We start from the raw sequence: 17447 nt of genomic DNA, 5'->3' as shown, positions 1-17447 counted from the left end.
ATGAAATTGGGTTGGAGGGTTTATTATTATATTTGTTTCTGGCCTCTTTCAAGCATAGAAGTATATGACTCAGGTTGTCTTCTCCTGGGCAGTATCTCAGAGGGCTTGTGCTTTTATTTGTGGCAATCTGTATCTTTGATATTCTGTTTCTGTCCTTGTGACAATACGTTAGGCTTGGTCTTGGTCTTTCCATATTGTTTCCATGTCAATAAATGAAGAATGAATCACTAGAAAAAAATCTGCAGTTTCTAATTATGGAAGATTCTTATGCATGTTGTTATGTGAATTTACTTTCTTGACTGTGTATCTCCCTTTTTATATTTCTGCCTGTCCCTGTGTTTATATTCTTGACTTTTCATGTGTCCCTTCCAGTCAAGGAATTCACAGAGGGTACAGGACATACAATATTCTTTAACTACAATATTAAAAAGTTAATATCAAGTTCTATTTCTTAGAACCCTACTGTGGGCTTGTCAATCAGTCTTATATGTTTAAAATTATAATTAAATCAATGTAAGAATAGAGCTAATAATGAGTAAGTTCATTGAATTTGGCCTATTCAAATGACTATGGCTCAGGATTAGTACAAGGACTGCATTAGCAAGTTCCTCCATATAGGTAACCTTTTCATTTTCATTCTATATCGAATGTCAATCTCTTATTTAAGCCTTTTGTTTTTTTTTTCCTTCTTTTCCTAAGAGTGGCAATTTCTCCTACTCTACCATTTGGAAGGATGTTTTCTTACAACAGTAGCATTTTCCACCCAACCACATTTTTCCTCATTGGAATCCCAGGCCTGGAAGAGGTCCATGTCTGGATCTCCCTGCCATTTTGCACTGTTTACCTTATGGCTTTGTTGGGCAATGCCACCATTCTCCTGGTAATAAAGACAGAGCAGACGGTCTGGGAGCCCATGTTCTATTTTCTGGCCATTCTTTCAACAATTGATTTAGCACTTTCTACAACCTCTGTGCCCCGCATGCTGGGCATCTTCTGGTTTGATGCTCATGAGATTAACTTTGGAGACTGTGTGGCCCAGATGTTTCTGATCCATGCCTTCACTGGCATGGAAGCTGAGGTCCTGATGGCCATGGCCTTTGACCGTTATGTAGCCATCTGTGCTCCACTCCACTACAGGACCATCTTGACAGTCCGTGTTCTGGTGGGTGTCACTGTATGGATTGTATTTCGTCCAATTTTATTTACACTTCCCATTGTCTATCTCATCTACCGCCTACCCTTTTGTCAGGCTCGTATAATAACCCATTCCTACTGTGAGCACATGGGCATTGCAAAATTGTCTTGTGGAAACATCCAAGTCAACGGTATCTATGGGCTCTTTGTGGTCTCCCTCTTTCTTCTGAACCTAGTCCTTATTGGCATCTCCTATATTTACATTCTCCGTGCCGTCTTCTGCCTCCCATCCCAGGATGCACGGATAAAAGCCCTAAGTACTTGTGGCTCCCATGTTGGGGTTCTCTGTGTTTTCTATATCCCTTCAGTCTTCTCTTTTCTTACTCACCGATTTGGACAAAACATACCGCGCTATGTTCATATTCTTATTGCCAACCTCTATGTGGTTATCCCACCCTCACTTAACCCCATCATTTATGGTGTGAGGACCAAAGAGATAAGAGAGAGAGTGCTCCGTGTCTTTATTACAAAATAAGAAACCCCTACCTCCTTTGTTTCCTGGTCGTTTGGATCCAGCAAGGAAAACATTTTGTTCTTGCCAGAAAAACTGTTTTCTGTGTAAATATTATGCTGCCAAGTTATATACCACGGGCTTTTATTCTGATGTTTATTTATTCTATGATTTGAATAACCTTCATAATATTTCAATTTCTAAGACTAGTTACTATCATGGAAGAGATATATGTGGCCTCTGTTTACATCAATTCCCTAGGAGTAAGAGTGAATAATCCAAGCAATAACCTTTGTTATTATATGTTAACACTTTTTTTCCCAAAATTTTGATCCTATAATTTTCCTCATAAAAGAAAAGTGAGATAAGGAAACATAACAAATACCTTTGTTCTCACAGCACGGAATTCACATCTTTTATTACTATGATATGATAACCCACTGCTGTTGAGTCGATTCCAACTCATAGTGACCCTACAGAACAGAGTAGAACTGCCCCATAGAGTTTCCAAGGAGCGCCTGGCAGATTCGAACTGCTGACCTCTTGGTTAGCACGATATGATAGGAGCCTTAATTACACTTAACTGCTAACTGAAAATTGGTTGTTCAAACCCACCAGTTGCTCTATGGGAGAAGATGAGGCAGTCTGCTTTTGTAAAGATTTACAGCCTTTGGAATGCTCTGGGACAGCTCTACCCTTTCCTATAGGGTCTCTGTGAGTGGGAGCCAACTGGACAGCAGTGGGTAACAGTAATGGGTGTTACTATAATATCTTTATGTTAAATGCTATTTTTAATCAAACATAGATATTTAAATTGAAATGACCCATGGTTACTACTCTAATCCAGTTTCAGTTCCTTTCCTATCTTCAAAGACAGTGATTATGAACACGTGGTTGTTTTTTATTTCTTAGAGTCTAATTTTATAGTTTTAAATTAATAATCTCGAGGGGGTTGAAGTTTAAAATTTTCGTTTAGGTAAATGGTAGCATACTGTGTATGATTTTACAGACATTTGTTGCACTTACTATTAAAATAAAAAATCTATATTGATATATATGGAATATAGCAATTTCTTTTTAAATGCAGTAAAATCTTCCTCGATTTGCATTTTATTAATTCCTTCTTTTTTTTTTGTTGTTGTTAGTTTCCTTTGAGTCTATTCTGACTCATGGCAACCCCATGTGTGCAGAGTAAAACTACTCTATAGAGTTTTTAAGGCTGTGACATTTCAGACGCACACCTCAAGTATCCTCTGGGTGGGTTCAAAGCACCAATCTTTCAACTAGCAGTTGACTGCTTAACAGTTTGCATCACCCAGGGACTCCTATTGATGATACTTATGTTATTTCTGTTTTTCTAATTTAGCCATAATGTCTGACATTCTGCAAAATTTTTGGGTGCATATTTGAAAAATGTGTCCAGGTTAAATACTTAGAATTGTTAAGTAGTGGATTACTGATTGATTAGTTTATATTATTGCTTTCTTGTATTGTTTCTTATTTAATGTAATTCTGCCCCACCCATAAATTTTCTGTCTAGATTCTTAAAAAGCTCTTTGCATGAGTTATTTGAGTATACTTGAAATACCAAAACTTTTTTTTATAAACTGTTTATATTTAATCATTTATTTTCATACGGGAGATTAAATTTTTAAATGAATTAACTGCTGATTATATTATCTATGGTAAAACCTGTCACTTTCAACTTAAGACTTCTGCATAGCTTGATTGTACGCTAACATTTATTTTATTATTAGTGTGTGTGTGTGTTTATTTTTACACTTAACAAACTGGAATTGATTTTGGTGTAAAATGTGAAGTAACAAAATTAAACACTTTTTTGCGTCTGTTTCTATCCTATATTTCTGACATAATAGTTGTAATAACTAATCTATTTCTAACTGATTTGTTTTATTCTTTTTTATATATTTAAACTCAATATGTACAAAGGCCTGTTTTTCTTTTATATATTTTGCTTTTCTGTTTATTCTTGCACTAGTACCACAATGTTTTAATAATTACAAATGTGTAATATATTTGATTGTAATTTTAATATAATTACACTGTATGGAATTATACTAAGTAATTTTAAGATATAAAATAAATATCACATATAAATATATGTATAAATACATGTACTTACATATTTGTGTGTGTGTGTGTATATATATATATATATACATATTATATACATTTAAATAAAAGAAGCTATGTATTCTATGGTTCCAATTATATGACACCTAAATGATCAGTGGCTACCTGGAGCTTGAACAGATGGGTAGGTGGTTGATTAGGTGAGCAAAGGAGATTTTAGGGCCATGAAACCACTGTGTATGGGATTGTAATTTTGGATACATGACACTACACATTTACCAAACCCATTGAAATTTACAGTACAAAATGTGAATCCTAATGTATGTGAATTTAAAACTTCATTTAGGAAATTGGAAGAATTTCAAGATAGAAAGCAGAAGGTGATAAAAACAATCTAAATGGATATAAATATGTATGAAACAACCTCACTGAAGGGATTGGGTGAAAGAGATGCTGACCTTAGAAATTTTGAAAAAGAGTGGAGTCTGTAAAACTAAAGGCAAAAGAAACTATGCAAAAGACTGTATTCTAGTTGATAAAGTTTTCTACAGGGTTATGGATTAACAATCTGATACCTCTCTCTCTCTATATATATATGTATACACACATATACATGCATACACACTGGGATTGGCTGATTAAGCAAATGGGTGATGACTGGTGTGAACAAGATTTCCCAATTTTGAATGGGAGTTCAGATAAACAAGGCGAGGAAGCTAGAACGATCCACATGGTGATAGATTAGAATTGGAGACATCACTATAAATGCATGTTTAGCTTAATTCAGATACAGATGGCTACATACAGAAATCATTATAGACATGTGTATATATACTGACTTATTTACACACATATATTCTCTTTCTCTGTCAGGTGAGAGGGCCTAGATCAGATATGGTGAAAGGCGAGGCTCTGGGTGACTGCATATACGATACCTCTCTACAGTTTTGTCATAATGAGAAGTATAAGGAAGAAGGTTATTTGGTCCTACTTTCCCTAGACAAACTGGTGAAAGAAAGAGATGTGCTCAGGACTTCAGAGTCAAAGTTCAGGTGCCTCAAAAGCGACATGAAAGATTCCATTTGTGCTTTGAAAGAAAGCCTTATTTCTTGTAGTAACAGACCTGATATTGCTGAAAATCAAACCCAGACTCTTATTGTAAGAGTGGCTGAATTACAATGCTGGCTCAATTGCCAACATTGAGAGGTATCTGAAGTTAAAGAGAAAGCATTGATTGGGGAGAAACGAGATCCTGAAACTTCGGATGAGGACATGTGGGCACAGAATCGGGAAACTGGAGAAAATGAGCCCCTAAATTCCATTGATGAATCACTTCTGCCAACAGAACCACTCCCATCTGAAGAGATTACTTCCTCTGCTACATCACCATGCCCAGAAAACCATTAGCCCCTCCACTTCCATCTAATGAGATTAGCCTTAGTGTAGCTGCCTCTAAAGAGCCTTGCCAGAATAATTGCCTGGGGCATTGTCCGAGGCAGATGGTTTACAAGACAATGCTGAATATTCTGAAAACAATTCTATACTACCAGTTCTGGCTTCTAGACCTATAACTAGACTTAAGTTCCAGTGAACTCCAAAAAGTGAAGTACAAAATGTGACCCAGGATGAGGTATGCTACACTCCAAGAGAATTGCTTGACTTTTCTAATATGTAGAAACAGAAACCTGGGAAATACGTGTGGAAATGGCTATTAAGGGTATGGGATAATGGTGCAAGGAACATAAAGATGGATCAATCTGAGTGTATTGATATGGGTCCACTGAGCACAGATTCGTCATTCATGTTTCAGCTCCAGAATTAGGAAAGGATCTAATAGTTTATTTGGTTGGGTGGCTGGAGCATGGATTACATGGTGGCCTATACTAAATCAAGTCAAAGTACCAGACCTGCCATGGTATACTGTAGAAGAAGGTATCCAAAGGCTTAGGGAAATTGACTTGCTAGAGTGGATTTATCAGATTAGACCCACAGACCCACACATGAACTGGCTAGAGGACATACCTTTTACCACAACTCTGAAGAACACATTTGTGAAGGGTCATCCAAAATCCTTGAAGCCTGCTCTGACTGCACTTTTAAATAAATCAGATTTGACAGTGGGAACAGCCCTGGATGGATTAAGACACCTAACTACAATGGGTCTGATTGGACCCTGTGGTAGTAGGGGCCAAGTGGCTGCAGTCAATTGACAAAGAGAAGGTGGACATGGTTACAGTAATGGACAGTAAGTCAGTAATCAATAAAGCAGTAATCAGAACAGTCTGGCTCGTATGGATTTAGGGCATTGGCTACTTTGTTATGGTGTCCTTAGGAGTGGAATAGATAGAAAATGTATTAAATATTTACTTGAACTGTACAAACAGATGAATTCAAGGTCAGGTGAACAGCAGTCTAACTTGAATGGCCAGAATACAGAGTCATGGTCCCTCAATCAATTCCCATACTTGAGTGCATTTGAAGACCCACAATCCCTTGAATGAAGAAGAGGAAATAATCAGACGCTTCAGGGATTGCTGGATACTGGCTCTGAACTGACACTAATTCCAGGAGACCCAAAAGGTCATTGAGGCCTACCTGTCAGAGTGGTGGCATGTGGAGGTCAGGTTATTAACGGAATCTTGGCTCATGTCCATCTCACAGTAGGTCCAGTGGGTCTCCAAACCCATCCTGTGGTGATTTCACCAGTTCCAGAATGCATAATTGTAATAGATATACTCAGCGACTGGCAGAACCCCCACATTGGATCCCTGACTAATGGAGAAAGGACATTTATAGTAGGGAAAGCCAAGTGGAAACCATTAGAATTGCCTCTACCTAGGAAAATAGTAAACCAAAAGCAATACCACATTCCTGAAGGACTTGTAGAGATTACTGCCACCATCAAGGACATGAAGGATGCAGGGGTGGTGATTCCCATCACATCTCCATTCAGCTCACCTATTTGGCCTGTGAAAAAAATGGATGGATTTAAAACTTAACCAGGTGGTGACTCTAATTGCGGCAGTTATTCCAGATGTAGTTTCATTGCTTGAGCAAATTAATACATCTCTTGGTACCTGGTATACAGCTATTGATCTGGCTAATGCCTTTTTTGCCATACCTGTCTTAAAGGACCATTAGAAGCAGTTTGCCTTCAGCTGGCGAGGTCAACAACACACCTTCACTCACTTACCTCAGAGCTACTTCAGCTTTCCTGCCTATGTCATAATTTAGTCAGCAGCTTCTGACCCCCTCTGCCCTCTCATCTCCCCTCCAGATAGGAGATGCCAACATAGTCTCAAGTGTCTACTTGATCCAAGAAGCTCATTCTTCACCAGCATCTTTTTCTATCCCATTGTCCAGTCCAATCCCTGTCTGAGGAGTTGGCTTTGGGAATGCTTACCTATCTTCGGTTAACAGAAAGTCTGCGGCCATGACTACCGGAGTCCTTCTAGTCTCAGTCAGACCATTAAGTCTGGTCTTTTTATGAGAATTTGGGGTCTGCATCTCAGTGCTCTCCTGCTCCCTCAGGGGTTCTCTGTTGTGTTCCCTGTCAGGGCAGTCATCATTTGTAGCTGGGCACCATCTAGTTCTTCTGGTCTCAGGATGATGTAGTCTCTGGTTTATGTGGCCCTTTCTGTCTCTTGAGCTCATAATTACCTTGTGTCCTTGGTGTTCTTCATTCTCCTTTGCTCCAGGTGGGTTGAGACCAATGGATGCATCTTAGATGGCTGCTTGCTAGTGTTTAAGACCCCAGACACCACTCTTCAAAGTGGGATGCAGAATGTTTTCTTACTTGATTTTATTATGCCAGTTGACATAGATGTCCCCTGAAACCATGGTCCCAAACCTCCATCCCTGCTACACTGGCCTTCGAAGAATTCAGTTTATTCAGGAAACTTCTTTGCTTTTGGTTTAGTCCAGTTGTGCTGACCTTGCCTATATTTGTGTTGTCTCTCCCTTCACCTAAAGTAGTTCTTATCTACTGTCTAATTAGTGAATACCCCTCTTCCACCCTCCCTCCCTCCCCCCCTTTTTAACATCAAAGAATATTTTCTTCTCTGTTTAAAATATTTCTTGAGTTCTTATAATAGTGGTCTTATACAATATTTGTCCTTTTGCAACTAATTTCACTCAGCATAATGCCCTCCAGATTCCTCCATGTTATGAAATGTTTCACAGATTCATTACTGTTCTTTATCAATGCATAGTATTCCATTGTGTGAATATACCATAATTTATTTATCCATTCATCTGTTGATGGGCACCTTGGTTGCTTTCATCTTTTTGCTATTGTAAACAGTGCTGCAATAAACATGGATGTGCATATATCTGTTCATGTCAAGGCTCTTATTTCTCTAGGATATATTCCAAGGAGTGGGATTGCTGGATTGAATTTTTTTTTCTATTTCCAGCTTTTTAAGGAAACGACAAATTGATTTCCGAAGTGGTTGTACCATTTTTCATTCCCACAAGCAGTGTATAAGTGTTCCAGTGTCTCCACAACCTCTCCAAATTTTATTAGTTTGTGTTTTTTGGATTAATGCCAGCTTTGCTGGAGTGAGATGGAGTATCATTGTAGTTTTGATCTGCATTTCTCTAATGGCTAATGATCATGAACATTTCCTCTTGTATCTGTTAGCAACCTGAATGTCTTCTTTAGTGAAGTGTCTGTTCATATCTTTTGCCCATTTTTTAATTGGGTTATTTTTTTTGTAGTTGAGTTTTTCCAGTATTATGTAGATTTTAGAGATCAGGCGCTGATTGGAAATGTCATAGCTAAAAACTTTTTCCCAGTCTTTAGGTAATCTTTTTACTGTTTTGGTGAAGTCTTTGAATGAGCATAGGTGTTTGATTTTTAGGAGCTCCCAGTTATCTAGTTTCTCTTCTGCATTGTTAGTAATGTTTTGTGTACTGTTTATGCCATGTATTAGGGCTCCTAACATTGTCCCTATTTTTTTCTTCCATGATCTTTATCATTTAAGATTTTATATTTAGGTCTTTGATCCATATTGAGTTAGTATTTGTGCATGGTGTGAGGTATGGGTCTTGTTTCATTTTTTTGCAGATGGGTATCTAGTTATGCCAGCACCATTTGTTAAAAAGACTGTTGTACCAGTACCAGGCTGTTTTGACTACTGAGGTGGTATAATAGGTTCTAAAATTGCATAGAGTGAGGCCTCCCATTTTGTTCTTCTTTTTCAGTAATGCTTTACTTCTCTGGGTCCTCTTTCCCTTCCAGTCCAGTAGGTTCAAAGTCCACACCTAGGGCATCAGCTCCAGTGGAAGTCTTTCTTTCTCTGTTGGTGCTGGTGGAAGGTCCTTCTCATCAAACTTCCCCTGGACTAGGAGTTTCTCTGTGTAGGGATCCTGGGTACAAAGGACAGATTCTGCTTCTAGTGCTTCTTTCTTGGTTATATGAAGACACACCTCTCTTTTCAGAGCATAGAAAAGGATGGAATACTCCCAAGCTCATTCTATGAAGCCAGCCTTTCCCTGATACCAAAACCAGGTAAAGACACCACAAAAAAAAAAAAAAAAAGAAAATTACAGACCTATATCCCTCATGAACGCAGACACAAAAATCTTTAACAAAATTCTAGCAGATAGAATTCAACAACATATCAAAAAAATAATTCACCATGACCAAGTGGGATTCGTATCAGTTATGCAGGGATAGTTCAACATTAGAAAAACGTTCAATGTAATCAATCCATCATATAAATAAAACAAAAGACAAGAACCACATGATCTTATCAATTGATGCAGAAAAGGCATTTGACAAAGTCTAACACCCATTTATGATTAAAACTCTCAGCAAAATAGGAATAAAAGGAAAATTCCTCCACATAATAAAGGGCATTTGTACAAAGCCAGCATCATCCTAAATGGTGAGAATCTGAAAACATTCCCCTTGAGAATGGGAACCAGACAAAGATGCCCTTTATCACCGCTCTTACTCAACATTGTGCTGGAGAGCCTAGCCAGGGCAATTAGGCTAGATGAAGAAATAAATTTTACCCAAATTGGCAAAGAAGAAGTAAAAGTATCTGTATTTGCAGATGGCATGATCTTATACACAGAAAACCCTAAAGAATCCTCAAGAAAACTACTGAAACTAAGAGTTCAGCAAAAGATCAGGATACAAGATAAACATACAAAAATCATTTGGATTCCTCTATCCCAACAAAGACAACGTCAAAGAGGAAATCACCAAATCAATACCATTTACAGTAGCCCCCAAGAAGATAAAATACTTAGGAAAGGGAAGTGAAAAGAGAGGCGGGTCTTCATATCACTAAGAAAAGAAGCACTAGAAGTAGAATCTGTCCTTTGTACCCAGGATCCCTACACAGAGAAACTCCTATTCCAGGGGAAGTTTGACGAGAAGGACCTTCCTCCAGCACCAACAGAGAGAGAAAGCCTTCCCCTATAGCTGATGCCCTGAATGTGGACTTCGAGTCAACTAAACTGTGAGAAAATAAATTTTTCTTTGTTAAAGCCATCCACTTGTGGTATTTCTGTTATGGCAGCAATAGAGAACTAAGATAGTACTGAAGGAAGAAGCGCAAGCCACACTGAAGGCACTGGTGAAAAGCAAGCCTCCAGGAATTCACAGAATGCCAATTGAGATTTTCAACAAATGGGCGCAGTGGTGAAAGTGCTCACTGGTCTATGCCAAGAAATTTGGAAGACAGCTACCTGGCCAACTGACTTGAAAACATCCACATTTACAGCTATTCCCAAGAAAATTTATCTAACAAAATGCACAAATTATTAAACAATATTATTAGTATCACCAAAAACCAAACCAAACCCGTTGCTGTCGAGTCAACTCCAGCTCATAGCGACCTTATATCACAGGCAAGTAAAATTTTGCTGAAGGTCATTTAAAAGTGGCTGCAGCACTACATGGACAGGGAACTGCCAGAAATTCAAGCCAGATTAAGAAAAGGATGTGGAACCAGGAATATCATTGCTGATGTCAGATGGATCTTGACTGAAAACAGAGAATACCAGAAAGATTTTTACCTGTGTTTTATTGACTATGCAAAGGCATTCTACTGTGTGGATCATAACAAATTACGAATAACATTGCAAAGAATGGAAATTTCAGACCACTTAATTGTGCCAATGGGGAACCTGTACATAGATCTAGAGGAAGTTTTTTGTACAGAACAAGGGAATACTGAGTAGTTTAAAATCAGGAAAGGAGTGTGTCAGGGTTGTGTATCCTTTCACCATACTTTTCAATCTGTATGCTGAGCAAATAATCCAAGAATCTGGACTATATGGAGAAGAACCTGGCATCAGGGTTGGAGGAAGGCTCATTAGCAACGTGTAATATGCAAATGACACAGCTTTCGTTGCTAAAGTGAAGAGAACTTGAAGTACCTACTGATGAAGATCGAAGACCACAGCCTTCAGTATGGATTATACCTCAACATAAAGAAAACAAAAATCTTCACAACTGCACCAATGGGCAACATCATGATAAACAGAGAAAAGAGTAAAGTTGTCAAGGATTTGATTTTACTTGGATTCACAATCAACATCCATGGTAGCAGCAGTCAAGAAATCAAATGGCTCAGTGTATTAGGTAAATCTGTAGCAAAGATCTCTTTGAAGTGTTAAAAAACAAAGGATGTCACCTTGAAGACTGAGGTGCGCCTGACCCAAGCCATGTTGTTTTCAATCACCTCATATGCATGTGAATGCTGGGCAATGAATAGAGAAGACTGAAGAATAATCGATGCCTTTGAATTATGGTGTTGGCAAAGAATTGAATATACCACAGATTGCCAAAAGAATGAACAAATCAGTTTTGGAATAAGTACAGCCAGAATGCTCCTTAAAAGCAAGGATGGTGACACTTTGTCTCACATTCTTTGGACATGCTATCAGGAGGGATCAGTCCCTGGAGAAGGACATCATGCTTGGTAAAGTAGAGGTCAACAAAAAGAGGAAGACCCTCAATGAGATGGCGTAACAGAGTAGCTACAACAATGGGCTTGAACATAACAGGGATTGTGAGGACGATGCAGAACCAGGCAGTGTTTCATTTTGTTGTATACAGGATCACTGAGTCGTGACCAACACAATGGCACCTAACAACAACAATATGTTCTAAGGAGCGTTAGTGGAACTGTGGTTAAGCCTTCGGGTGCTAACTGAAAATCGGTGGTTTGAACCCAATAGCCTTTCTGAAGGAAGAAGATGTGGTGGTGAGCATCCATAAAGATTACAGAGTTGGAAACCCTATGGAACAGTTCTACTCTGTTCTACAGGGTCGCAATGAGTCAGAATCGACTGGATGGCAATGAGTTTGGTTTTGGTTAACATGTTGTAGCTACTATTTTAGAATGAAAAAAGAATGAAAGAAAGTCCCTATTTTCAAGAAACTTGCAGTTTAGCGGAGAAAGAAAAGAAGTAAACAAACAAGTAATGACTGTTATATGGTGGTTAGTTCTAAGGAGAAAAATAAAACAAAGTAAAGGGGATGAGTACCAGGCATAGAACATCAATATATAATACAGGGTCATCAGAGAAGGCTTCTTTCTACAGGTAGGGCGATACTTACGCAGAGTTTTTAAGGAAGAAGGGAGTGAAACATGGGGATAGCTGGGAAGATTTTTGAAAATAGAGGGAACAAAGGTAAAGGTCCAAACTGGGAGTGTACCTGGAATGAAGAAGGACCAGAAAAGAAGCCAGTGTGGCTGTAGAACAAGGGAAAGAGTGAGAAGAGTTGGAAAAGAAATAGGGTGCCAGATGGTGTAGGGCCTTGTGGGACATATGTAGTTACATTTGCTGAGACTGAGTTGGAACACTCTTGGACATTTCTTAGCAGAGGCATGACAGCCAGTTTTCATTTAAAAGGATCACCCTGGCTACTGTGTGGAAAATTCACTGAGAGTGGGTTGGAGATAAAGCAGAAGGGCAAAGGTAATATAGGGAAATGAGTTAGAAGACTATTGCAATAAACCAGTAATAACAATGGTAACAATGATGGTAGCTTAGACCAGGGTAGGGGTTAGTGCTATACATGATCAGAAGTGGCCTGAATCAGGATATTTTTTGATGGTAGCGCCAGCAAGATTTGCTTGAATTGAATATGTAAGCAATTTCTCCAGGTTCAACACTTTGTGGAGTTAAAAATAATCCTCAAAAATTATAGCAACTACAAGTCTCTATTTGATCAAACTAAAAAAAATCCTACATCAGCTCACTCCTAAAATATGACCCCAAGCCCCAGGGGTAGTGATTAATGGTGTCTTCTTCTTCTTCTTTTTTTTTTTCTGAACACTAGAGTCTGCATTTATGTTGGTTATGTGGAATAATATATTGCAGCATTTTCATTGGAAAAGTCAAGATTCAGAAGTAAATTTAAAGACATGCACAGGCCTGTACCAGTCATTAACAGAATATTTACATAATTTAAGAGAAGATTTTTGTTTTCTTTGTTGAACTTTAGATGAAGGTTTATAGAACAAACTAGTCTCTCATCAAACAATTAGTACACACATTGTTGTATGACATTGGTTAACAATGCCACAACATGTCAACACTCTCCCTTCTCAACCCTGGTTTCCCTATTACCAGCTTTCCTATTCCCTCCTGCCTTCCACTCCCTGTCTCAGGGCTGGTGTGCCCCTCTAGTCTTGATGTTTTCCATGGGTCTGTTCAGTCTTTGATTGAAGGGTAAATCTCAGGAATGGCCTCATTACTGAGCTGAAAGGGTGTTCAGAGGCCATACTCTGGGTTTCTCCAGTTTCTGGCAAGCCAACAAGTCTAGTTGTTGCTTTTAAGTTAGAATTTTGTTCCACATTTTTCTCTAGCTCTGTCTGGTACCCTCTATTGTGATCCTGGTCAGAGCAGTCAGTGGTGGTAGCTGGGCACCATCTAATTTTACTGGACTCAGTCTGGTGGAGGCCATGGTAGATAGTGGTCCATTAGTCCATTGGACTGATCTTTCCCTTGTGTCTTTAGTTTTCTCCATTCTCCCTTGCTCCCAAAGGGGTGAGACCAGTGGAGTATCCTATATGGCCGCTCATAGGCTTTTAAGATCCCAGATGCTATTCACCAAAGGAGAGTGTAGAACATTTTCCTTATAAACCCCATCATGCCAATTGAGCTAGATGTTCCCTGAGACCATGGTTCCCACAGCCCTCAGCCCAGCAATTCGGTGCCTCAGTAAGTTTGGATGCGTCTCTGGAGCTAGCCTGGCTTTGCCTTGTACAGGTTGTACTGGCTTTCCCAGTATTGCTTACTGTCTTACCCTTTGCCAAAGTTACCACTTATCTTTTGTCTATTATTCCATCCCCACCTCTCCGATCTCGTATCCATCAAATATTGTTTCTTTTTGTATGTAAACTTTTTCATGGGTTTTTACAGTAGTGTTCTCATACAATATTTGTCCTTCTGTGACTGACTTATTTCACTCAGCATAATGTCCTGTGCTGAGCACCTTTTGTTTGTGGATTTCTTGAGTTTTATAGACTTTGCTTTTATTGAGACTTTATGTTTTTCTTCTTTATCTTGATGAATAGGTTTGTTAACTTTCTTTGTGGTTACCTTGAAATTTACCCTTATCTTCTTAGGTTTGAAGCAGTCTATTATTACTTGGTAGCACCTTGCCTTCCTCTCCATTAGAAAGTTCTATACCTATACCATTTATTCCCTCTTTCATTGTTCTCACGTTATTGTCATTTACAGGTTAACCTCTCTGGTTCTCTGTTGCAATTGTCTTGGTTTTGGATATTCCTTGAGAGTTCATTTCCTATGTTGGTATCTGGCTGGTACAATCTTGCATCCTAGATTCAGGCTGTGGTCTGGTATTTTTTGTTCTCACCCGAAGGACTCCCTGTAATACTTCTTGTAAGTATGGTTTGTTTTTTACATATTCCCTTAATTTCTGTGTATCTGGAAATGTCCTAATTTCACCATCATATTTCAACAAAAGTTTTGCAGGATCTATTATTCTTGGTTGGCAATTTTTTTCTCTTAAGATTTTATATAAGTCGTTGCATTGCCTTCATGCCTGCATTGTTTCTGCCTAATAATCAGAGCATAGTCTTATTGTTTCTCCTCTGTATGTGACTTTTTGTTTTTCTCGAGCTGCTTGCAGGATTTTTTCTTTGCCTTTGGTTTTCGTGAGTGTGATTATGATATATCTTGGTGTTTTTTAAAGTTAAATCCATCATAAAGGGTAAGGAAGGACACTTTATAATGATTAAAAGGATAATATACCAAGAAGATATAACCATATTAAATATTTATACACCCAACGGCAGGGATGCAAGATACATAAACTCAGCATTGAAAAGTGAGATAGACACCTCCACAATAACAGTAGGAGACCTCAACACATCATTTTTGGTGAAGGACAGGACATCCAGAAAGAAGCTCAATAAAGACACAGAAGATCTAAATGCCACAGTCAACCAACTTGACCTCATAGACATATACAGAACACTATGCCCAACAGCAACCAAGTATACTTTCTTTTCTAGTGCACATGGAAGATTCTCTAAAACAGACCACATGTTAGGTCATAAAGCAAGTCTTAGCAGAATACAAAACATTGAAATATTACAAAGCATCTTCTCTGACCATAAGGCCACAAAAGTGGAAATCAATAACAGAAAAAGAAGGGAAAAGAAATCAAATACTTGAATACTAAACAATACACTGCTCAAAAAAGACTGGATTATAGAAGACATTAAGGAAGGAATAAAGAAATTCATAGAATAAAATGAGAATGAAAACACAGCGAAAGCAGTGCTCAGAGGTGAATTTATACCAATAAATGCACACATCCAAAAAGAAGAAAGGGCCAAAACCAAAGAACTATCCCTACAAGTTGAACAAATAGAAAGGGAATAACAAAAGAAACCCTTAGGCACCAGAAGAAAACAAATAAGAAAAATTAGAGCAAAACTAAAAGAAATAAAAACCGAAAAAACCCAGTGCCGTCGAGTTGATTCCTACTCATAGCATTTTAAATGAAATAGAAGACAGAAAAACAGTTGAAAGAATTAACAAGACCAAAAGCTCGTTCCTTGCAAAAATCAACAAAATTGACAAACCACTGGCCAAACTGACAAAAGAAAAACAGGAGACGAAGCAAATAACCTGAAGAAGAAATGAGATGGGCGATATTACAACAGACCCAACTGAAATTAAAAGAATCATATCAGATTACTACACAAAATTGTACTCTAACAAATTTGCAAACCTAGAAGAAATGGATGAAGTCCTAGAAACACACTACCTACCTAAACTAACACAAACAGAGGGAGAACAACTAAAAAGACCAAAAACAAAAGAAGAGATTGAAAAGGTAATTAAAAAACTCCCAACAAATAAAAGCCCTGATCCAGACGGCTTCACTGCAAAGTTCTACCAAACTTTCAAAGAGTTAACACCACTACTACTATAGATATTTCAGAGTATAGAAAAGGATGGAATACTACCAAACTCATTCTATGAAGCCCCCATATCCCCAATACCAAAACCAGGTAAAGACACCACAAAAAAAGAAAATTATAGACCTATATCCCTCATGAATGCAGAAGTAAAAATCCTCAACAAAATTCTAGCGAATAAAATTCAACAACACATCAAAAAAATAATTCACCATGACCAAGTGGGATTCATACCAGGTATGCAGGGATGGCTCAACATTAGAAAAACAATTAATGTAATCCACCACATAAATAAAACAAAAGACAAGAATCACATGATTTTATCAATTGATTCAGAAAAGGCATTTGACATAGTTCAACAGCCATTCATGATAAAAACTCTCAGCAAAATAGGAATAGAAGGAAAGTTCCTCAACATAATAAAGGGCATTTATACAAAGCCAACAGCCAACATCACCCTAAATGGAGGGAGCCTGAAAGCATTCCCATTGAGATTGGGAACCAGACAAGGATGCCCTTTATGACCACTCTTATTCAACATTGTGTTGGAGGCCCTAGTCAGAGCAATTAGGCTAGAAAAAGAAATAAAACATACCCAGGTTGGCAAGGAAGAAGTAAAAGTATCTCTATTTACAGATGACATGATCTTATACACAGAAAACCCTAAGGAATCCTCCAGAAAACTACCGAAACTAATAGAAGAGTTCAGCAGAGTATCGGGATACAAGATAAACATTCAAAAATCAGTTGGATTCCTCTACACCAACAAAAGGAACATCAAAGATGAAATCACCAAATCAATGCCATTTACAGTAGCCCCTAAGAAGATAAAATACTTCGGAATAAATCTTAACAGAGATGTAAAAGACTTATATCAAGAATACTACAGTACACTTCTGCAAGAAACCAAAAGAGACTTACATACATGGAAAAAGGTACCTTGCTCATGGATAGGAAGACTTAACATTATAAGAATGTCTATTCTACCAAAAGCGATCTATACATTTAATGGAATTCCAATCCAAATCCCAACGACATTCTTTAATGAGCTGGAAGAACAAACCACCAACTTCATATGGAAGGGAAAGAGGCCCCAGATAAATAAGGCATTACTGAAAAAGAAGAACAAAGTGGGAAGCCTTACTTTACTTGATTTTAGAACCTATTATTCCTCCACAGTAGTCAGAACAGCCTGGTACTGGTACAACAACAGCTATATAGACCAATGGAACAGAACTGAGAATCCAGACATAAATCTATCCACATATGAGCAGTTGATATTT

The 17447-nt window shown here is 38.1% G+C and overlaps 1 protein-coding gene across 1 annotated transcript; it reads left to right on the top strand.

Annotated features, from left to right (window-relative positions):
- The first annotated feature begins 691 nt into the window (after positions 1 to 691).
- LOC100675422 (olfactory receptor 52J3-like) lies at positions 692 to 1669 on the top strand. Its single transcript, XM_003421434.3, has one exon. It carries the CDS (start codon positions 734 to 736, stop codon positions 1667 to 1669), a length of 936 nt encoding a protein of 311 aa, XP_003421482.3. The 5' UTR covers positions 692 to 733.
- Positions 1670 to 17447: the final 15778 nt, after the last annotated feature.

Source organism: Loxodonta africana, chromosome 7, assembly GCF_030014295.1.
Source record: "Loxodonta africana isolate mLoxAfr1 chromosome 7, mLoxAfr1.hap2, whole genome shotgun sequence".
NCBI lineage: Eukaryota > Metazoa > Chordata > Mammalia > Proboscidea > Elephantidae > Loxodonta > Loxodonta africana.
This window is presented reverse-complemented; position numbering and strand designations above follow the sequence as displayed.

Bases quoted from the DNA above. Each gene is read 5' to 3' on its own strand.
- LOC100675422 (XM_003421434.3), top strand. From the start codon at position 734: ATGTTTTCTTACAACAGTAGCATTTTCCACCCAACCACATTTTTCCTC.